This window comes from Pocillopora damicornis, chromosome 1, assembly GCF_964200805.1.
Source record: "Pocillopora damicornis chromosome 1, jaPocDami1.2, whole genome shotgun sequence".
Taxonomy (NCBI): Eukaryota; Metazoa; Cnidaria; class Anthozoa; order Scleractinia; family Pocilloporidae; genus Pocillopora; species Pocillopora damicornis.
This window is the reverse complement of record NC_142670.1, coordinates 4,216,707-4,238,164: the sequence shown is the minus strand read 5'-3', so window position 1 is coordinate 4,238,164 and position 21,458 is coordinate 4,216,707. Positions and strand designations below refer to the sequence as shown.

At 36.5% G+C, this 21,458-nt stretch overlaps 1 protein-coding gene and 1 pseudogene across 4 annotated transcripts in view; one reads left to right on the top strand and one right to left on the bottom strand.

Annotated features, from left to right (window-relative positions):
- Window positions 1-1,043: 1,043 nt before the first annotated feature.
- On the bottom strand, window positions 1,044-6,148 carry LOC149051418 (uncharacterized). Of its 3 annotated transcripts, XR_016180516.1 has the most exons (6): window positions 5,982-6,148; window positions 5,612-5,890; window positions 4,920-4,976; window positions 4,009-4,247; window positions 2,772-3,150; window positions 1,044-2,545 (listed from the first exon to the last, which is right to left on the bottom strand). XR_016180516.1 is itself a non-coding variant. In XM_089185183.1 (5 exons), exons 1-5 carry the CDS (start codon window positions 6,001-6,003, stop codon window positions 3,082-3,084), a joined length of 666 nt encoding a protein of 221 aa, XP_089041309.1. In that variant the 5' UTR covers window positions 6,004-6,148; the 3' UTR covers window positions 1,044-3,081. The 3 variants fall into 3 exon arrangements, 2 of the variants coding, with proteins under 2 accessions (XP_089041309.1, XP_089041319.1); XM_089185183.1 differs by having other exon boundaries at window positions 1,044-3,150; XM_089185193.1 differs by lacking the exon at window positions 4,920-4,976 and having other exon boundaries at window positions 1,044-3,150.
- Window positions 6,149-7,929: 1,781 nt separating this feature from the next.
- Window positions 7,930-21,458, top strand: part of LOC149051406 (uncharacterized) — a 130,610-nt pseudogene continuing 117,081 nt past the window's right edge. The window contains exons 1-10 of the transcript XR_016189042.1: window positions 7,930-7,974; window positions 8,315-8,452; window positions 9,601-9,724; window positions 9,985-10,018; window positions 10,259-10,332; window positions 10,914-11,004; window positions 11,559-11,664; window positions 12,360-12,554; window positions 13,167-13,448; window positions 13,869-14,048. The product of XR_016189042.1 is annotated as an uncharacterized LOC149051406 (transcript). The remainder of the gene's footprint in view (window positions 7,975-8,314; window positions 8,453-9,600; window positions 9,725-9,984; window positions 10,019-10,258; window positions 10,333-10,913; window positions 11,005-11,558; window positions 11,665-12,359; window positions 12,555-13,166; window positions 13,449-13,868; window positions 14,049-21,458) is intronic.

Sequence of the window (21,458 nt, the reverse complement as noted above, 5' to 3'; positions counted from 1 at the left end):
GAATGTGTGAAATGGCCAATATCGCTCTTGGATGAGATACTGGTTTGCCGTGTTTTGGCAGTTATTTTAGCGAATATGGTTAAAATCAAATCTGTGTAAAAACAGTAAAATCAACGAATTATTGAGGTTCGTCAACATAGGGAGGGTCCTCTTAGTCTAGAGAAAAACTTCTGCCCACGGCTAAAGGCGTTAAATTAATAAATTGATATATCTGGGCGGCATATCAAACAGCAACACTAAACTTCTCCTTTCTCACAGCTTTTTCCCCTTTAACATCTTTGTTCATTCCATTTTTTTTAAAGTAAAAACTCGTTTTGGAGGCATAAAGGTCCCTAAAGCAACGTTTCAAGATGTTATGGCGATCTTGTGAAAAACATGTAGTTCCAGCTAGTTTTGAGGGTTTTGGCAGCTATTTACACAAAAAGTGGGTAAAATCAGCCCAATTTCTTGTGTTTCTGACGGTTTTTACGCGTTTTTTCCCCAAATTTTACTGAGAACACTGCGGTTTAGCTGGAATGAGTGTTTTCACATGGATTGTATCCCTATTTTGTTAAAGACATCGTGCTTTTGAATGTAAAATAGGCTGATTTTTGCCAAAAAAATAAGTGTTTTTCAGGTCGAATTGAGCGCTTTTGTCATCTTTTGCGTAAATTTTGGCAAAAACTCGTGCGTTCTGCCGGATTTTGTTGTTTTTAGATAGATTTCATTGCAATTTTACGAAATACATATAGTTTCAGCTAGTTTGCAGCGTTTTGGGCTTGAGGCCGGCAAGAGTGATGGTAGACACTCTTAGCAGAGATAATTGTGCTAGCAGATATTAAGATTTCACCTGTAAAGACAATAAATTAATGGAACACAAGAAAAAGGAAACTTGATAAAAAAAATTAGAATAATGGCGGGGAGAAAAGAGGGCTGCACTAAAGATTATGTACATGTGTTCTTGAAGCTGAAAATTAACAAGGTTCCTAACAATTTTTGAAAATCACAGAAATGCCAAGCTATATCCAGGGTTTTCTATTAATAAAATCAACTCTTAAAACAAATTGGGATTTTACCTTAGTCCTTTTTTTTTTACTTTTTATGTACATTATTTATGTAAAAATAATGCTCCCCTGACTCTCCCCCAAATTTCCAGAACAAATGGAAACTCTTAAGAATGATCAAGCTTTACCTTATTATTTAAAATTTTTACATCTTGAATTATCAAGTTATCACAGAAGATTTCTTGGTACTTTAACCTGTTTAACACCCTAAAAGAAGTGCACATATATACTACACACAATCAGCCCAGTCAAAATGTGCCACAGCCGACAATTTGGCTGCCTGCCACAATATAGCTGCCACTACCTTCACACTTTTCACACTTCCATTCAAGACAAGGTTCAGCCTCTGCTGCCTATTACTATCACCAGCTTGCCTTCCACTCAAAAACATTTCGACTGAGCTCATACATACATACATACATATGTGGGAGATTAGGTTACATGAGTGAACCTGCACTATTGAAAGAGAACAATGAATTACAATTCAAAGAAACATTGATTAATAAAATAAATCACTAAAAAATGACAAAAATCAAACTAACAGCAGACAGTACTCTTTCAGCCTTCTGGACCTGAGCAGTGCAGTGATCTTCAATTAAGTGCTTAATTTGGACATAAAACCAGAACTTGGTATAGCTAAATATTATTATTTTTCTTTTAATATTCCCACTCCAGCTGATGTGTATTATTTGAATTACAAGTCTTATTAGCATGCAAAATCACCTACGGACAAGGCACACACTTTGCACCAAAATAGCTTTGCATCAAGCACATTATCTAGTACATCATTACCATCTTCAGGTATTTCTAATTTACTTGTGAAAATCACACAAATCATTAGCTATATACAGCATGCAATCAGCAGCAAATTATTAGAAAGGAATGCAGTAAATTTTAATAAGAATATTACCAAGTAGTTAAATAACAAATAGCCCAGTAAAAATGTGCCCGTTGCTGGGAATTTGGTTCTCAATAAAATTAGCTAAAATAGCCAATCTTGAGTTTTACTGCTCACTCAAAATGGGCTGGCAGCTTACAATTTGGCCGCCTACAATGAAGTACCTTCCGCTAACTTCACACTTTTCAGACTGCTTTTCAGGAAGAGGTTTGGCCTCTGCTGCCTATAATTACTACAGCCAGCTTGTCTACTACTCAAAAACATTTTGACTGGGCTGTGTAAGTCTTACTAGCATATAAAAAGCACCTTCAGGTAGATTACAGCAAAGCAGACTTTTTACCAAATGCTCTGCATTAAGTACATCGTTACCCTCTTCAAGTATTTCTAGTTTACTTGTGAAAATCCCACAAATCACAAGGTATATTACATTATACATTCCAGTTGACAAAGCAATCAAGGGTAATTTTTTCATAATGGATGCAATGATCTTCAGTATCAAGATTATTTGGTACCTAAATAGTAAAATGTTCGAGAGAAGAAATAATCATAAACATTTTTTCTTTCTAATCAGCATCGACTTCCAAAAGTAATGGATAATGACCACCTAAAACAAAGAAGAAATAAATCAAATTTGTGATTTCACAGGGCTTCAATACAAAACAAGTATGCATATCTTTTATTTCCCTACCACTTACAAGTAGCAGGAATGGCTGAAATGGCCTTCACGTGAACACAACAGAATCCTATGCGTGTATAACCATGTAGAACTATTTATTCGGTATCGAAATTACATCCCAAATGTCATGATATTTGACTGAAACTCAGCTTACCCATCTTTCGTTTAGACTTCGAAACTTGCTGCTTTTTACCACCGTTTCAATGTTTTCTTGTTGTTCAAAAGGTGGTAGGGCCATTGCAGACCGTGAGTTTTTTTTTACTTGAGAACCAGATCACAACACCCAAGCCTTTTCACGCTAAAATATTAAACTACTGAGATTTCCTTTGCCGCCATTTTATCTTTCCCTGGATACTAGTTCCCAAGCTTCGAGCCCGAAGGTCTCACACATGCACTGAAATTATGCTATTTGTTATTTCAGGGCCAATTTAGAAATAATGATAATCGTTATTTTGGTGTCGAGATCATGCTGACTGGCAATATTTCCACTCCTTAAAAGCACATGAAAAGGAATTACTGTTGATAGTTCCAACCTAAAAGACATGAAATAAAATATATATTATTGGTAAGCGAAAATGACTTGCACTTGCAGGATAATTTGCAAGAAATTTCAATGACTTTAACAACAAAGGGCCAGGCTGAGATGAAAATTTTGTCCACGAACATGGTAACAAGTAAGAGAGGGAACATTCAGGGAAATTTAGTTTGCCTTACAGTAACTATACATCAAGTTTTTTTAAATAAAAAGAATAAACTTATAGAGGTAACATGAGACCAGCAATTCTGAGATAATAAAGCTTAACTGAAGATGCTGATGCACAATGAATACACAACTGTATTTAGTGTGTTTTAAGTCATAAAAACTACAAACTCAAACACAATATTATTGGAAAATTCATTGCTTTTGTGTGAATGTTTGAAATTGTCAACGCCCTGACTAATTCTTCTTGACACATTTAGTTACGTGACAAACAATTTGCTTCTCTAAATAGTGATTTCTTTTCATATTCAGTACGTACATTTCTGTTTTGAGGTATTATTCACATAAAACTATATTTCACAAGTGTCCATTGAGGGTTTTTAAAGTGGAGGTTGTCCGTCTTGGAGAGGTGTCTGTCTTATAAGGCGTTTAGTTACAGTACGGGACAAACAGAAGGTGTCCGTCTATGAAATGTGTCCATCCTATAGAGGCGTCTGTTAAGAGGTAGTTGACTATAACCACGAATATAATTATATAATATGATATCTGCTTCATGCAGTTAATTCATAGAATCATCATCATCATCATCATCATCATCATCATTTCCTTTTCCCTAAGAGGGAAATAGGGCCTTAATGCATAGAAAAGGGGTTTTAATAATTTAGTACTCAGCATTGTAGGAAAAACATACCCTTCCTTTTCTTAAAGAAAACTGTTCAAGAGATGTAAGATAAGATCTCTTGGAACAACCAGGACTTTCCTTCTGGAACAGATCCCAGTGTAAAAAAACCTCTGAATCAAAAACATAGGTCATGTTGCTGACACTACCAGGCCAAAATCCAAGCTGAGTAACAACAACTGGATTGGATGTGGGTAGGTCTTTTTGGCACTGAAGGCATCTAAACAGGACATGGTTCATATCAAACCTACCTAAAAAGAGAGGAGAAGACTCAAATGCCAAAATGTCAAAAGGTACCTTGTGATATTTAACAACATTTACTACAATTGATGTGACAATTTTCTAAGTATTTGAATTTCTTGTAAGGCTAACATGCGATGAAGTGTTACATAGCCTGTTCAGTTGTGTGGTTCACTCACTCAATTAACTGCATAATTTTATAAACAACAAATGATACTTTAAATAATAGTTTTGATATGACTGTAGCAGAGTTTTCTATGCTTAGTATTAAAAAACATGAATGAATTAAAATCTTACCCCTTAAATTAATAACAATGCAACGATTATGTTTTCCAACTCTCTGGATAGTTTTTGAACTGTTGAATAATAATTGATGACTGGTGATGATGACAATAAATGATAAAGATATCTAATAAAAGCAACAAGGCTACAAAATACCTTTCTCATCTAATGCATTATTACAAAGCCACTACAACTTGCTGTTTTACATTTAAACTGAGATCCACTAAATGTTTATCAATGTAATTTTGAAATCAAAATTAACTATTGCAAACATAAAAGTGAACTAGCAACAGATGAAACTTTGTAATAATAATAATAATAATAATAATAATAACAACAACAACAACAACAACAACAACAATAATAATAATAATAATAATAGATGACAAAAAAATTCATACTTGTTTCAGCTGAGGATGATGGCGGATCCACACCGCTGTCCGAACAGGAATCAATGTCTAAAAAATTGGGTGGCAATGCAACTTTTTTAAGATTTTGCTGTAATGACCAGAACAAACTTGTTTTCTATACCCATGTGTATATCTTTACACCTCCAATATGATAAACTTAACAAAATTCGGTAGTTTATTTGGTTTACATGATGAAACAGTTAAATTAAAGAGTACACTTTTAAAAACAGCATTAATTTAGGATACTAAAATTATTATCAAAGAATTTACTGGCTTTGGCAGGAACAAAATTATAGCCTTCTCAGCTCTCTTCTATTTGTGAGGGTATATGGAACTTGCGCTATATAAATCTCAATTATTATTGTCATTAATATTATTATCATCATTATCATCATCATCATCATTACTATAATAATAATAATAATTATTATTATTATTATTATTATACATTATACATTATAGAAGAAGAAGAAGAAGAAGAAGAAGAAGAAGAAGAAGAAGGAGAAGAGGAAAAAGAAGAAGAAGAAGAAGAAGGTTTATTAAAACTCCCTCGCAGAAGAACTTAATTATCGAGTTAATAAAGAAGCTTACATCTTCACCCGATCTTAATAATTAAGCTTAAAGATATACATGTACTACATCACTCAAGCTAATTTAGGATTGATTAATACTAGTGTTAATACCTAGAACGTCGGTATCATTCGCGAGTCCGACGTCTGTCGGCTGAAGTACGTTTTCGCTGGCTGCTGCGCTGCTTCTTGGGCGATATTGGCAGTGAGTCTTGCGTCGTCCTGTACGTGAATCTTTCGAAAAATGGTACACTGCCGGGGCTCGAGTTCTCATAACCGTGCCAGTTGATGCAGAAGGAGAGGGTTGCCCGTGGTCATCTCTTCTCAGTATTTTTCGAGCTGTTTCCAGCACCTCGAAAAGCGTAGGTCGTTTTTTTTGTTTTTTGCCACGATCTAGATGAATTTCATTTTCAAAATAAATAGTACAACTCAAGAGGAAAAGGAACGCTTTTGCTGAAAAACGTCAAAAAGGGTCATTACTCACTTGATTCCGTGGATTCCGCCATGTTTTACAGGAATGAAACCCAGTCCTCTATCGGACATACCTTCCTAGGTACCAGTGCTACACACTTCATTTAGATTATACATATCTGATAATTTAGTTCATATTAGCAATTATTGATATCAGATAATTTAGGTGAGGAGGACATGTTGAAGACAGATGGCTTAGTGAAGGAAAACATAAATAAATAGACGAATGAATGAATAAAACAAATAAATAGAAATAAACCTGGCAGTTAGGGTTGGGGAGAAGGAAATGCCAAGAACCGCTACCCTCAAGAAAAACAATGCCACACTATAGAACAGCGAACACCACACAGGCACATGGTAGAATAATGCATGCACTGATAAGGTATACCGCTAAACGAGGACGGCCCCAGGGCCCCAATGATCACAGCACTGCTGTATTAAACTCTGTAGAATGCAACAAATGCTGCACAGACGCTAACAGCTATCTCAAACGCGAACCGAATACTTGAAATGCTACTAACCATAATTGCTCCTAGTCGTTAAATATATTAAATTCCATTTATCTGTATTGAATTTTTTTCATAAACTAATTCTGCCCCATGGCAACTGAGTTGATTTACTCAACTCAGTTGCAATTTGCTAAAATAAATTCAAGCAAAAGTATCAAAACTGCAAAAAAAATTCGATCAAAACCGAAAACCGTATGCAAAACCGTCAAAACCTATAAATGTTCACATCTCAGTTCTCAAAACCCTAATCGATCCCATACAGTGTTGACAAGTGGAGCATACAGAGGTTTTGCGGCTATTCGAGATCAGTGGAGGCGCATAATGGCCGCTTGTCGGGATTGAAGAGATACCGGAATCCAAATAGAAAAATCCGAAAACCACATTGGTGATCAAATCCGAAGCTCATTAGACAAGTATTTTTGACGAAAATCGGAAACCAATGCTAAAAGACAGAAAATCGGCAAACCTCAATGAACACTGAATCCCAAAAACCGAAATTTTTTGGCACAAAAATCGATCTAAAAAATACTGAAAATTCCAATGCCCTGGCCCCTCAAGGATGAATAGGACAGTTTAGTCCACAAATCACACAAATGATAACACAAAAACCATTATTACTGCTGAAACGGAAACTTTTTTTTAAAATTTTTTTTATTTTTCAATTAGAAACATGCTGCAAAACAACTTTAGTCACGCGATATTTTTCAGGGAAGGTGTCATGTCACGCAATCGAATTTTTCATTGACTAAGAATATCGGTGCTTGACACTTTGTAAATTGCACAGCTGCAGCCTCACAGAATGTCTTTTTTTTAAATTAGAGATTTGCATTATATGGCTAAATGGCACAGTCCTTCCTTTAAATACAGAAGAGGATTTGATCTCATCGCGAACGGAGTGAAGATTCCGCAAGGAACACCACGGAGATGTTCCTATTTTCAGTTCGTTTCGTTTCGTTTCGTTTATCAAATCACAGTAAGCCCTAGAAAATTCCGGAAATATGGTCGATTCTAGTTTTACAATAGAGAATAAATGCATTGTATGACATCAGATCTTTGAAAGACAGGCGCAAAGAGCAGTGTTAAAAACGTTAACTCTTTGACTCAGTTGTATCCAATTCTGCGCATAAACGCCATCATCTGCTACCACTCAAGCAAATACAATTAAGAAAGCAGTGTAATTTTAAGTTGTGGAAAATGTGCACTAATCACGACCGCATTTATTTCATTCATGTCCAATCGGTAGAACTTTTATACGTAGTTGTTTCTTCTTCCATAGGGTCAATTTATATAACATAAAATTGTTTTTCAATTACAGCGTATAAAACTTCAAAAACTTTTTGCAAATTTCACGCTGCGAATTTGAATATTTTTCAGTAAACAATCAATATACCTCGAAGAGACTACAGTGCAACGAAACAAACCACAAGAAACCAAATCGCAGAACAAGTTTGCATGAATCTACAGCGCATTCGTGAAAATATCGACATCGACAACAGAGTACGTACTCCTGAGAAGTGTCCTCCGCGGATCTATTTGCCATTTTCAAAGCAATCTATGGAGGCAACTGCATGTGATTCAACCTCCCTCGTCTGACAGCTCTTTTTATAAGAGGAACTCTATTTGGTTCCGCGAACTCGAATTAGACTATGGTTATTTTATAACCTGTTGTCTTTCTCGGAAAATTAGCGGAAGAGAAATAGCAGGAGTCTGGAAGCTAGCTAGGTTGGTGACCGCTGACTGAAGTATGGGAGATTTTCAAAGATGGCGCGAAATGTCGGAGAGTGATGTGATAGTCTTTTAACCGGTGTTTCAATTATAATTACATATTTTTCTACAGGATATTCGATCGTTCTTCAGCCCTACTGGAAAGACAGCGAAGCAAGGCGCTTCGAAAGTAGAAAATAAGCGCGGCAAAGATTCTACTGCGAAGTCATTAACGAAACAAGATGTAGGAAAGCGCCGAACGAAAACCAAGGTAAGTAATGGATCATGTAGCATTTGAGGGAGAGAGTTATTTGTGTTATCAGGGAATTCGACTTCAGAAGCGACGGAGAAAAGATCTGCCCATATCACAGCCCCTGCATGACTGAATCGATCATCGTTTGTGTCTATACACTCGAGTGCAATTCACAATCCCACCTATCCTCTCCTGGGGGTGGAGGGGGGGGGGGGGAACACCTTATTGGGCCAAAATTGGTATTTATTACCATACATGGTAAAATTTCCTTTGTCATGAATCTTTAATTTTGCACATGGTAGGTAATTTTACGACATGTTTTAACCAAGAGTTTCATTCCACTTCATATATCTAACCCAAGGTATCTTTCTGGACTGGAATGTGAGAAATGGTAGATGGTATTGTTTGTTAAGTAACTTTGTTGGTATAATTTTCAATAGTTTATCTGAGTATGTCAGGGTAGCTAAGTGAGGCTGATAAGTTACAATGTTTCGCCTTTTTTTTTTCATCCTAAACAGGATTGTAAAATGAAGCAATTTTGTATTCATCCTTTAACTCCTAAGATCTGTTTGCTAATTCTCTCCTCTAGTTGCTTCACATTTCCTTGTACATTTGTTATAGGAATTTGTTCTTAGATCAAGATAAAAACTTCTTTCATAACCCTTTTGTAGGACATGGTATGGATAGTCTAGGGAGAAGTTACATGTTAATCACATCTGGGAGTTTAAGGGTTAAACAGCATGATGTGATACACTGCCACCTAAATTTCACTCAAGTTAGAAATATCTTGGACTTTAGCATTCCCTACAAATTTGTTCAAACTGCAGCTTACTAAGTCTGCAGAGTAGTTGCAGTATATAATACTAATGCTTATTTCATGATTTTGACAAGTACTGGTGAATTTTCATTGAATCAGACTGAAGGGAAAATTAAATTGTTGATTAACTTGAAAGGTGATTGATAAAGAAACCTGGATACTTCACATAACCCAGACTATTTTTTCCACAAGCCTGGTGTCTTTTTTTGATTTTTTGAGGTGGAACAAAAAGTTTTGTAAGAAAGTTGTGCTGTGAGGAACAACACACCCCTTGATGTTATCCAATTCTGTTTGGTCTTTGTTCTTATTATTAGGTCCAAAGAACCATTATAATCTCACATTTGTATGAATATGTTATTGTTTATTGGCTGGGCAGGGTTTATCAAGTAGTGAAGATGATGACATTGCCCAGAAACAAAAACCAAAAGAAAATCAGAAGAGGAAGAAGAAAGGAAAAAACATTATTGACTCAGGTAATGTTTTAGGATGAACACCAACAGTTTCAAAAGGAACAGATGTTGAGACTCTACACAAACTGTTACACATCTGTATTAGTTTTAATGGTTTCAATGTACATGTAAGCTAGGTAGTTGTGCTGTACAGTGTCCTTGTCAATTCCACTGCAATTTGCTCTGTTACGGAAACATGGTGTAAAAAGATTCACACAATTATACATAGAACATCACAGTGATCTCCTGACCCTATTTCTAAATTAATCTTACATCTCTGTTAGATTCTGATGAAGATCCTCTTCCCCCAAGAATCAGGTATGTGATTTGTTTCTTGAATTTCTTTTCCCTCTCATACAGTTGTAGTAAAACTTTTGGACTCTAATATCAGCCCTGAATCAAGAGTGAAGGATTATGATCACCAACTATAAAAGCTCTTGATTATTAAACAAATTCTCCTTGTCAGCAGCTTAGAAAATGCATAGAGAACAGTATGGAGAATATGCATACTGATGTCAAGGTGTCTTCAGTACCATGTTCTCATTCATGCACTTTCAGAAAAGCCACATCAGTCAAGAAGGAGGAGAGTTCAAAAGCTAAGAAGAATAGAAGACCAATCAGCTTGGACTCGGGTAAGGAAATTATGTGCACTTATTGAGGGTACGTGATACTTTTTATGTGAAAGGCGATTGGGAGATTTTATCTTTACAAGAATCATGATAACAACTTTTTAATTTTTTTTTAATTTTATAGGATAAACAGCTTTATTAACAGGTTAGAAAGAGTGAAAATATGAATTTGGTATAATTTTTTAAATTTTTTTGGTTTTATTTATCTTCAAAATGTGACCATCTTAAATTTCATGTGAATGTGAAAGAATTTAGGATATCGATTTTTTTCATGATGCATGAAAAGGCCTTATATTTTTATGCAACTGAGTTCTACAAAAGGGTTTGGGGGACTCTCCTTATTGATGGAGTGTGAGGACTGGATAGGGAAAATACTTTGTGTGAGGTGAGCTTGAGGTAAGATGAGGTCAGTTTTTTTACATCACCTGACCTTTAACCTTGCTGATGTATTTACTTGCTGAAGAAAACAAAGCCATCTGCTTCATCCAGAGTTCAGCACACTTACCATTACATGTAGATCACTCTGCCTTGAATAGGTTTGAATATTATAGCACTTGAGTTATATTTGGATGTGGTTTCTACAGATGATGAAGAAGCTGTGCCAAGCAAATTAAAAAAGTCTGCCAAACAGACAGAAAACGTAGCATCTAAAGGGGTCCAGCAAGTTCAAGAGAGGTATCATCCATCATTCTCTTTCATTATATTTCACATTTCAGCACCAAACCATGGTGTTCATTTGGAACATAAGATATTGCTCTGGAAAATCATCTGGCTTCTTTTAACAATATCCAGCTAAATTTTGTTTGTCTGTTTGTTTGATTTGTCCTCTCTTCCATCATTCAGGCATTGAGAATGTTAGATCTGTCATAGAACACTGCTCTTATGCTGATACATTTAACTTGTTGATCCCTAAGAGTGACCAGCATCTAATTTCTCCTTACAATATCATCCCTGAATCAAACATTAAGGTCATGAGAGTAAAGGAAATGATCACCAACTAAGCTCTTGTTTGTTAAACAAATTCTCCTTGTCAGCACCTTAGGAAATGTACAGAGAACAGTTTGGAGAATATGCATATTGAGTTTTAGGTGTTAAGGGTTAAAAATGAAAAACAAACAAACAACAGCAAAATGATAAAGACAGTGTTACACAGCCATCAAGGGTGCATTTAACACAGCATTGTTGTGTTACTGAAATATTTAACACATAGATTGTTATTCTTGCTTCAGTCCAGTCAAACCTAAAGAGAAAAAAGCAACTTCTGCACTTGATTTCTTTGATTCTACTCCAGTTGAAAGGGAATCCAGGAAAACATTTGCCAACAAGAGAAAACAGGTGAATAACTAACTACACTTGTTTCACAAACAATTTTTTTTAAAGAAAAAATCAGGCATCCTGTGTATTTTAAACAGTACTTCACGCATTGTGCATTATTTGAATAGGGAAACTTTAAACCTCACCATACCTTGCCTTTCTATAAAAATTCATGCATCACATGTTAATTTTGGGCTCAATCACACATCCCTTGTAAACCCTCTGCCAATCTCTTATTCAGTAGTTATATCAGGATGTACCACCGTTAATACATTCCATGCCACAAAATTAATGGGTATAATGGCCAGTGTTTGAGTCACGCATTATGTAATCATATGCAAGAAACTTTGTGGATGGGGAGAAGAAATGTTGAAGAATAGTTTTGGCAAAAACAACACCATGGGGGGCCCCCTTAAAGGGATAAGTCCTTTTGCTCCTAAGATATTAAAATCAACTCTCTTTACTGTCCTCACACAAATGTTATGACAATATCTTTGAGAATATGGTGTTCAATCAATCGATATCCTCTTGTTTGGTTCTTTCTTCTCATTTCATTGCTGCTTGACAGTGAATTGGTATTATTAAGAGACATTAGAAAATTGATCACTTTTGAGAGTGCAAATTTTAAGCCGATCCAGAGCTCAACCCACCTAATGATCATCCCTAAATTCCTTTTAAAACCATCAATAGTTATTTTTTGTTTTCATTTCCAACAGAGATCTGATGAGTCTGAAGAAAATGAAGACTCCAAAGTGAATAGAAAAGAAGAGTATAAAAATGGGAGAGAAAAAGAAGGAAGAGAAAATGGGAATGTCAGCCATCACACAACAGAGCAACCATCAAAGAAAAGAAAGGAAGACTTCTCAGAATCAAAGTCTGAGGTTAAAAAGCCTTCCCCTGAGAAGAAAAAGGTTTGTAAGCCTTTTGATTACCATACTTTATTGTTGCAAAATTAAACATTACTATTTATGCATAAACGTGCTATCCTGAAACTAGAATGGATTGGATCTGAAATGATTTCATGTGTATGGTAACTGTTATTAAGTACTTGAATAAGGTACTTGTAGATGAAACAGTAACATTTTATGAGTAAATTTGGCTGTGTATGAGATCCAAAAGCTTACTCAAACTTGTTAACTGGTGGTACATGTGCATGTTGTATATACATTAACCTGTCCTACTATGACAGTAGATGGTTTTTACTCAGATGCACATAACTAACAATACTTGCAACAAAACATTACTTACAATACTAACACTACTCAAAATGCTACCATTACTCTACCTGGAATTTATATGAAAAACAGTAACAATGGTGACAAAACTTTCAGGTACATCCTTGTTGATTTTAACTTTGACAATCCAGGAGATGTTACCACTTTGTCTCCATTTTTCAAAGCAGCAGTGTCTTTCACTATCAACATTCCTATTTGAGTCAACTCTTACCTCGTGAGGACAACTCTTTGCTGTTAGAATGTTTAATATACATGTAACTTTTGTTCACTTATCCATGGACTTTTCAGGAAATACCAAAGACAACTCCTGCCAGCAAACTGGCTGCCAAAGCTGCTACAGTTCCAGAAACTCCAGGTAGAGACTCAAAACCAAGTCCAAAGAAAACTGTTACTCCATAAAAGGATAAAAAAGATGTCGATAAGGAAACTCCAATCAAAGGAACACCAAAGGTGTCAAAATCAGAGGAAGTGGTTGAAATTCCACCCTCATTGGAAAAGAAAAAGTCTGGCTACGGTAGTTTTATGGCAAGAGATGGTCCCAGGGCACTTGGTTCAAAGGAAATCCCTCAGGTTGGTTTCAAAGTCCAGGATCTGATTATTAATTCTCTCCTCTTGCTGCCAGACATTTTCCTGTAAATTAATAACAAGAATTTGTCGTTAGATCATTATAACAACTACATGTGCCTGATAAGTTTTAGTGTTCTCATATCCTGTTTGTGAGATAATGTATTGGATATTCTTGGCAGAAGTTACATGTTAATTTCTTCTGGTAGTTAAATTATTATTATCTCTCAAAGCTCTTAATGGTTTGCTTTCCATCCTTTCAAATTTTAATTAGAGATGCTAGACAAAAAATATCTACTGAGTCTTTTAATTTTTTGGCATGTATAACTTTTCAGTTTGGACAGTATTAAGAAGCCTTCAGGGGAAGAATTGATTATTTGTCTACACATCTTGAATCATGCATGCACTTGATAATTTAATTTTTAGGGAGCAGAAAACTGTTTGGATGGATTGACATTTGTTATTACGGGAATCTTGGAAAGTATTGAGAGAGAGGAGGCTGCTGATTTGATTCAAAGATATGGTGGAAAAGTTACCCAATCAGTGAGCAAGAAAACAAGTTATGTCGTGGTGGGACGCGATCCTGGAGAGAGCAAACTTTCCAAGGTATATTGTAATGCACAGCTCAAAACAGGGAAAAAAAAAAGGAAGAAAGAAAAAAAGCACCTTGAACACCAATTTATAAGCCACACCTTTTTCCCTAAATTTTTATAACAAAGCAGAGGTACGGCTTACTGCAAAGTCACTAGGAAAACTTGCCACAAATTTGCATAAATTAACACAATTCATTGATGATAACAATAAAATGTCATAGGAGCCACAGGCTAGTGTGCAACTGATAACATAATTTCTTCATCCTCATTTGCCTTCTTCCATCTACTTGTATCAATCTATGGGTTTGTCCATTTTTCCTCACTATCATCTGTCAAGCAGTCTGTCTGTCTGTCTGTCTAAAATAGGTTAGCTTTTGAATGAACTGTGGTGCTGCATCAGTGGAGAGATCGACAAGATAATGTGGTTTTATCAACTGAGTTGATAATTCAGATTGGCCTTCCTAATATACTTTCTAAAGCTAATGTTTCAAGCATTAGCCATCCGCTCTGAGGAAGGGCTTAAGCTTGAAACATCAGCATTAGAAACTCTTTTTGGTGGCAAATTTACAGTATCACTCAGTTTGTCTGTCTGTCTGTCTGCTCTTGTGTGTGTGTACATTCATCCAATTACTGTCTTTCTATCTGTCACTCACTCTGCTCTTTGCCTCTGTCCATTCACCCACACCTCAGTTTTACCCTAAAGTCCACCTTTGAGTTCATCTGTTGGTTCATGTATCTGTTCTTCCACCTGTAGACTTGTTTGTTTCACTTAAACTGAGTTACAAGACAGTAGAGTTTTTGTTTAATCCTTTACACCCTTACATCAGTATGCATATTCTCCATACTGTTCTCTATGCATTTCCTAATGTGCTGGCAGGGAAAATTTGTTGAACAATCAAGAGGTTTATCAGTTGATGATCATTTGCTGTATTCTCATGACCTTAATGTTTGATTCAGGGCTGATATTGAAAGGAGAAATTAGATGTTAGTCAGTCTCAGGGATTAAAGGGTTCATCTACATAAGATTTTGATAGTAAAGGTCATTTTGTTTTTGTGCAGGAGAACCAAGTGTGTTATGGGTAGACAAATATCATGCAGTGAAGCAGATTATTGGTCAGCAGGGTGAGAAAGCTGATGAACTGGCTGAGAGACTGGGGTAAAAAATTGAAAGAACTCAACCTCTAAAGAAGCTCAGAACGAGCTGGAAAGTTGGAGCTAAATGATTTTATTTGGTTTCTCCAATTAGACTATTTACTTATTATCTAAGTAAAATAAAGTAATATTTGAATGTCAAACAATGAAACAAGTCGCTTGGCATTTTGTTAGAATAGAAGAGGAAATCAATAACAAAGGGAAGAAAATTTCTGCATCAACCTGCATAAGCCATTTCTTGTCGTTTGAAGTAGTGAGCGCGCCTATGTCTTATTCGCTTAATAAGTTTTTCCAATTTCTTTGAATAGTTTTATTGAGTGAGAGATAAACTGCGATATTTTCTGACTCTATAACTGCTAGTACCGATCATTGGCAGCCGTTCTTCAGGATCTCACGCGACGCACTTCTTTAGCACGTTATGTGACAGATAGGATGTCTTGCCACATCTTGTCGTTTGAAGCAGGAGCGCACCTATGTCTCATTCGCTCAACTTTTGCCCATTTCCTTGGAGAGAGTTATTAAATGAGATATAAACCTCGACATTTTCAGATTTTTTAACTGCTAGTTTCGTTGGTAGCCGTGTCTTTGGATGCCACGCGACGCGCTCCTTTTGCATGTAACGCGACAGTTATGATGTTTTGTCAAAAATCGTCGGAAGCAAGAAAAAAGAAATTATCTTTCCCTTTGGGAGATGGTGCTTTCATCTGTTTATCGAAAGCATCCTCATCATGGGAGGTACCCTAGGTCATTGTGGTTCCTCGAGTGTAGAAAATATTGATTTTTTTTTCACGATTGCACACTTAACTAAAAAGCCTGTTAAAAAATCGAAACTTTCTTAAAACTGAGGAGGGCCGACCAAGAAGAACTTTTTACGGCTGATGGTTAAAGTTGGGGCCATTTCTCTGCTTCAGATAACCCAGAATTACACAAACTAACGCAGTGTACGAAGGAAAGATTTTCAAGGTTAATTTTTTCTACGACTAAGGGTTCAGCTTTTTTGACCGATCTACGGCTAACGGTTAACCACATGGAGACCCTCGATTGGGTGACATGCAAGATGTGAAATAAAACGGTTTTAGAAGGTGGCATTTGCAACTCGAATTTGAAGAGCTGGTTTTTGAGGAGTAAGGAAAACTAGGAAAGATAAAACGTGGACAAATCCTGGAAGTAAGGATCAACCTAGGAGAGACGGGCATGAGGAGAGCGTTGTCGCTACGCATTCATGTTCTGTTCAATCTGAGATGTTTCATGAAGCCAACGCAAAAAAAATATATCTTGCGAGATACTCACCGACGTCAAGGCGAGCAGGGATTTCCTTCCCTCTTTAGTACCTTGTACCAGGTCCGAAAAGTCAGTAAGTCCTGATATTTTGACTTTTCTCAAAAATTGCACGTTAATGTTTCAGCAGAACATCTCTGCTAACGATAGTGTATATTACAATCATTTTAGAAAAAGATACATGGGAAGGGGGGAAGGGTGCGTCGAGGTTCCGTTTATCCCCCCGGTTTGTGAGTGTAAAGAGCTACGTGGTTTCATGGGTAGCATCACAGGACGGATTCTCAAGAATCTTAGAGCTACGATTTCAAAAGGTAATTGCTGGACTTAGACTTCTTTCGTCTTCTTAGATTTTCTCTTCGTGCTTCATAACTCTACTCCATCTACCCACGGCTGAGAGGGAAAACACTGACCGCATTCCATTTACTCTTACATTTCACCCTCAAAACCACGCAGTTAAATCTATCATTCTTAAAAATTTTAAATTCTTCCAAAACGATTCGGAGACTGGCATTATCGTTTCGCAACCCCACTTATTTCATTCAAACGTGACAAAAACATTGGCAACTTTTTAGTCAGTAGTTCATTTCAAACCAATGACCAATCTGGAACTTTCAAATGCGCTCGCTCACATTGCAAAACTTGTTCTTTCATTAAGATCACTGATCACTTTACATGTACCTCCGCCAATGTGATTTACTGCGTAACTTGCACTTATTGCGATAAGTTATACATCGGCGATACAGGAAGACGACTAGGTGACCGATTTCGGGAACACCTTCGCGACGTGGAAAGAAATGACAAGGACGCATCCAGACCAGTCGCTAGACACTTTAATCTTCCTAATCATTCTTAACAGCATATGGCAGTCTGCGGCCTTTCCTTACATCTAGGCAGTTCGGAAAGCCGCAAAACACTAGAACAAAAAATTTATCTTCCAAATCGGCACCCTTAATCCCCACGGAATCAACGAGCGCTTCTCATTGAACTAATTTATTCCTGTTTTCTCGTCACCATATCCCACTAATGGCGTAGCTCCACTTTCTGCATAAACACACACACAACCCACAATTCCTCCAATCGCTGTGACGAAGGGCTAACTATCGAAACGTCAGCTTTTTTACCCTTTACGGTGGCTAATTTACGTTTTCAACTCAGTTGTTTAAATTACCTGCTATACTCTCCCACCGACGCAGCACCACAGTTTCTTTAGAAACTTACCCCTTTATGGATATGAATAATGTTGATTTTTCTCTCTGTCTAAGAAACGGCATTTGGCATCTCTTTGGTCTTGTCACGCAACGCCCTCTATTCCCAGTGAGTGAGAGACCAAACAACAGCTGCGAAGGAGACAACAGTAGGCGTGGCACCGATGAATTTTGTTTTTGCTTAGAGATTTTTAGACAATAGAGACAATAGACCACAAATAGTGTGAGCTCAGATAAATTAGATTTTTTTACTTCCTCTTAAGGTTAAGTAGTGCGACATTTTCGTTACTTTAAAAGTTATGCTCCTTTTCTGTTACAAAACTGAAAGCGTTAGGAACACGAAGTGTCCCATCTCAAGTCTCCTAACCAAAGTAATAACTCTTGGATGCTACGCATGGCTATGTTTATCTTTTCGGTGAGCAGAACATCAATTAAATTCCAACACAGTAATGACTATTTTGTAAACAAGAAAATGTTTCCACGCCCTCCGGTGACATATGAGAACTGAGGTAACCCTTACTAAACTCGCTATAGAGTAGTGCTTGCTATTATGTTCACTGCATTGCATTGAAATAGGCCCCCCTACAACTTTACAATTCAAACGATCGGATATTATTATAGAATACAATAAACATAAAATTGATTCCCCTATGCGAAGAACAATTGAGTCTGCGGGTCTTTTGTATTTGTTTTATAAAATGATTATTGACATGTATCTTAACCGACATGAGTCACAAACTCTTCACAAAAGATAACGCACTTCACATCATCACGCGTTATTATCTAACAAAGCAATTGGACTGATGATTCTTTGCAGTTGATATTCACCATCATTTTGTTCAATCGATAAATTAACTACATGAAAATAGCTGATAACTGAAAGTTTTATAACTGTTGTTATTCGTAATACTGATAGTAACAGTGTGATGTTATTTATGAAGTAGTGGCCAATACTGCTGATATATAATATTGCGTTTTCAGAAAAAACGTCGCGTTGACGTTCTTGTCAGTTGGTTGAGGTTGATCTGTTTACTTGATTAAAAACTGTTTTGTTGAGTTTCTTGTTTGTGCTCATTCGGAGTTAAAGACCAACACAAACAGAACCATCTGCACCTTTCCTGTGCTTACAAGGTTTAAAACTAGACATGTTTGTCGTGAAAACGTTCTCTGAGATTGTTTCAAACATATTTCATTCGCAAATGTAAGGGTAAACTTGATCCTGGCTGTCAGAAGGTTTATGAAAATTCTCTCATGAGTATCACAAACGTTCGCAAAGAATGTTTTTAGTACACCTAAGCGTTTCTGATGCCTTTTAGTTTACTCAAAATAATATTAAACTTATTCTCTTTTTGATTCCCATTTTTATAACATCTGCAGTTTATGTTTGATCGGTGTCAATTAATACCATAGATCTTTCTTCACTACGGCGTCCGCAATCTCTGACCTACTTTTTTGAATTGGTTAACTTCATATCGGCTAAGATTATCCGTAAATTCATGTAATTTTGGTAGTTGAATTTCCGAGTAATAAATTAGTTCCTCGTTGAACTGACACCTCCCCCCCCTCCCCCTCCCCCTCCCCCTCCTCATACAAGAAACACACAAACGCACATCCAAACAAACACAGATGATAATAAAAATACTTCGGTTTTTAATGTTTCAAACAATATGCATACACTCACTGACCTAAGTGAACATGCCTTGTTGGTTTGATTCAGTCCCAATCGTAGCGCGCTCGATAAAAGTGGTGAAACGAACAATTTCGATCTCTGTTTTTCCAGCTGCAGACGATGCGAAAACAAATAATTCTAGAGTGATCAATTTTTTTGGAACACGTGTCGTTATGTTCAACCACTAATACACGCTTAAAAGTTCATTCATCGCTCAGATGTACCAGTTAGGTGAGCTGAGTTTATTCTGTGAACAATATTTTGACTTCTAAGAAGCAAGAGCAATATTCATGACACAAGTGCAAGACTCTAATGTTTCACCTCATTACATACTTTATGGTTGGAATGTGATCTTACCTCCGGGCGTCTCGCAAATGAAGGCATCTCTACTAAGCGTAGAGATGCCATTAAAGATGCTTCCATTCTTGGATATTTCCGCCTTTCTGTCATTATCATCTGGCTCAGAAACTTGCCATTTCGAAATATTCAGTCGTTCTCCAGTCAGCCAGGTCCAAACCTCGCCTTTCTTCTCTAAACCAATGTGCCACGCACCAGTAGTCCAAGTACCACGTTTTTGAATCTCACGGTTGATAAACTGCCATTCTTCTTCAGTTTCGATGGAGACTAAGTCGCCTCCCTGACTGGAGCAGATATGCTTGTTTATATCTCAAACTCTTCCCCTTTTCGACAAGATGTAAGAGGAGTTTTTGAAACAGGTTACTTGGCACTCTATGGGAAGGAAAGAAAAGGAAAAAAGAAAATAAAGGAATAAATACATAAATGAAAAAATGTATACTGATGATAACAATCATGCTGATACGAATGTAGAAACAATCCTCGCACTTATGAACGGTTACATGTGGAATTTAAACCCATAACCTCTCCGATACCAGTGCAACCTATGCCAACTGAGCTAACATGCCAACTGGGAGCTAGTTTTATTTTTCAGGCCTTATATTCACTACTACTCAAGTAGTGTTCATAACTGCGAGGATCGCTTCCATATTCTTTTCTTCAACCGCAGTGCACATATATGATTTTCATATATTTACAGTCATGTTTGATGATGGATTCGAGAAAGTATTTTTTTACATTTAATTTTAATAACAAACGATAAGCAACAAAACCCTTTACGTCACTGAAACAAAAATTAGAATTAGGCAAGGTTTTAAAAGTGGAAATCAGGGAAATCATAATAATGGCACCGTTATCCTTTGACTTTTTTGTTTTGCTTTCCAACTCACGTTTTAGATCACGAAGTCTGTGACTGGTTATTAGCGAAATCAGTCAGATATTGTCTTTTTTTCCGTTCATTTTAAGGTACATGAATGTTATAATTGGAATTAAACTGCCCTACCTGTTCCTTGCAAATCCATCAACAAAGGAAGGATGAATGTAGAAGAGGAAATGAGCAAATAAATTGATTGTTATCTCAAGAACAACATTTGAAACGATGAAAAAGTTTATTAGATTTCGATTTAGACTAGTACTAATGCATTTAATTGCTATATGCCCTGTAACATCTACCCATGATTTTTATTTCCTTCCTCAGGGAGCAGACGGAGAAATTTAAATAAAGTACAGCATCTGTGCAATTTACCAACCAGCTGAACAAAACTTGTTACACGAGGGAAACATTTTTAAGGATACAGTGGACCCTCGCGAACGTCCTTCGGACAGAATTTTTAAACGGGCCATTTTAAGTGGACCCTGATAATTAATCCGATCTTTCGTCTAAGCACGTCGAACGTTCAGCACCTATCTGAAGAGGAGACGTATCTCCCTTTTGACATCTTGTCGTAGTGGTGGCATAAAACGATAGCAACTAAGCTATTGTGTTCCTGTCATCCTAAATATGGCTGCCAAAGCTGTTGTGCAGACAACCATGACGCAAATAACATTACTTTGCACTATATGGAATCTAATAGGCTTTAGGAATCCAGTTTATAAGAGATCCTACTCTGATTAAGAATTAAGAGTTTAATGCAGACATCTTTAGAGTCTGTTTTGTTTTGTTTTGTTTTGTTTTAATTAACAGTGCCAAATAACCGCCACCTCTCTGTTTCGTTTGGCTGAATTTCACAAATGGAAAGTCAAGATATAATTAAGGTGGTACTTA

Coding starts and splice junctions, on each gene's coding strand:
- LOC149051418 (XM_089185183.1), bottom strand. CDS start 6,003: ATGGCGGAATCCACGGAATCAA. Junction 4,977..5,611: donor GAATGATACCGACGTTCTAG/GTATTAACACTA, acceptor CCAATTTTTTAG/ACATTGATTCCTGTTCGGAC. Junction 4,248..4,919: donor ATCATCCTCAGCTGAAACAA/GTATGAATTTTT, acceptor CTCTCTTTTTAG/GTAGGTTTGATATGAACCAT.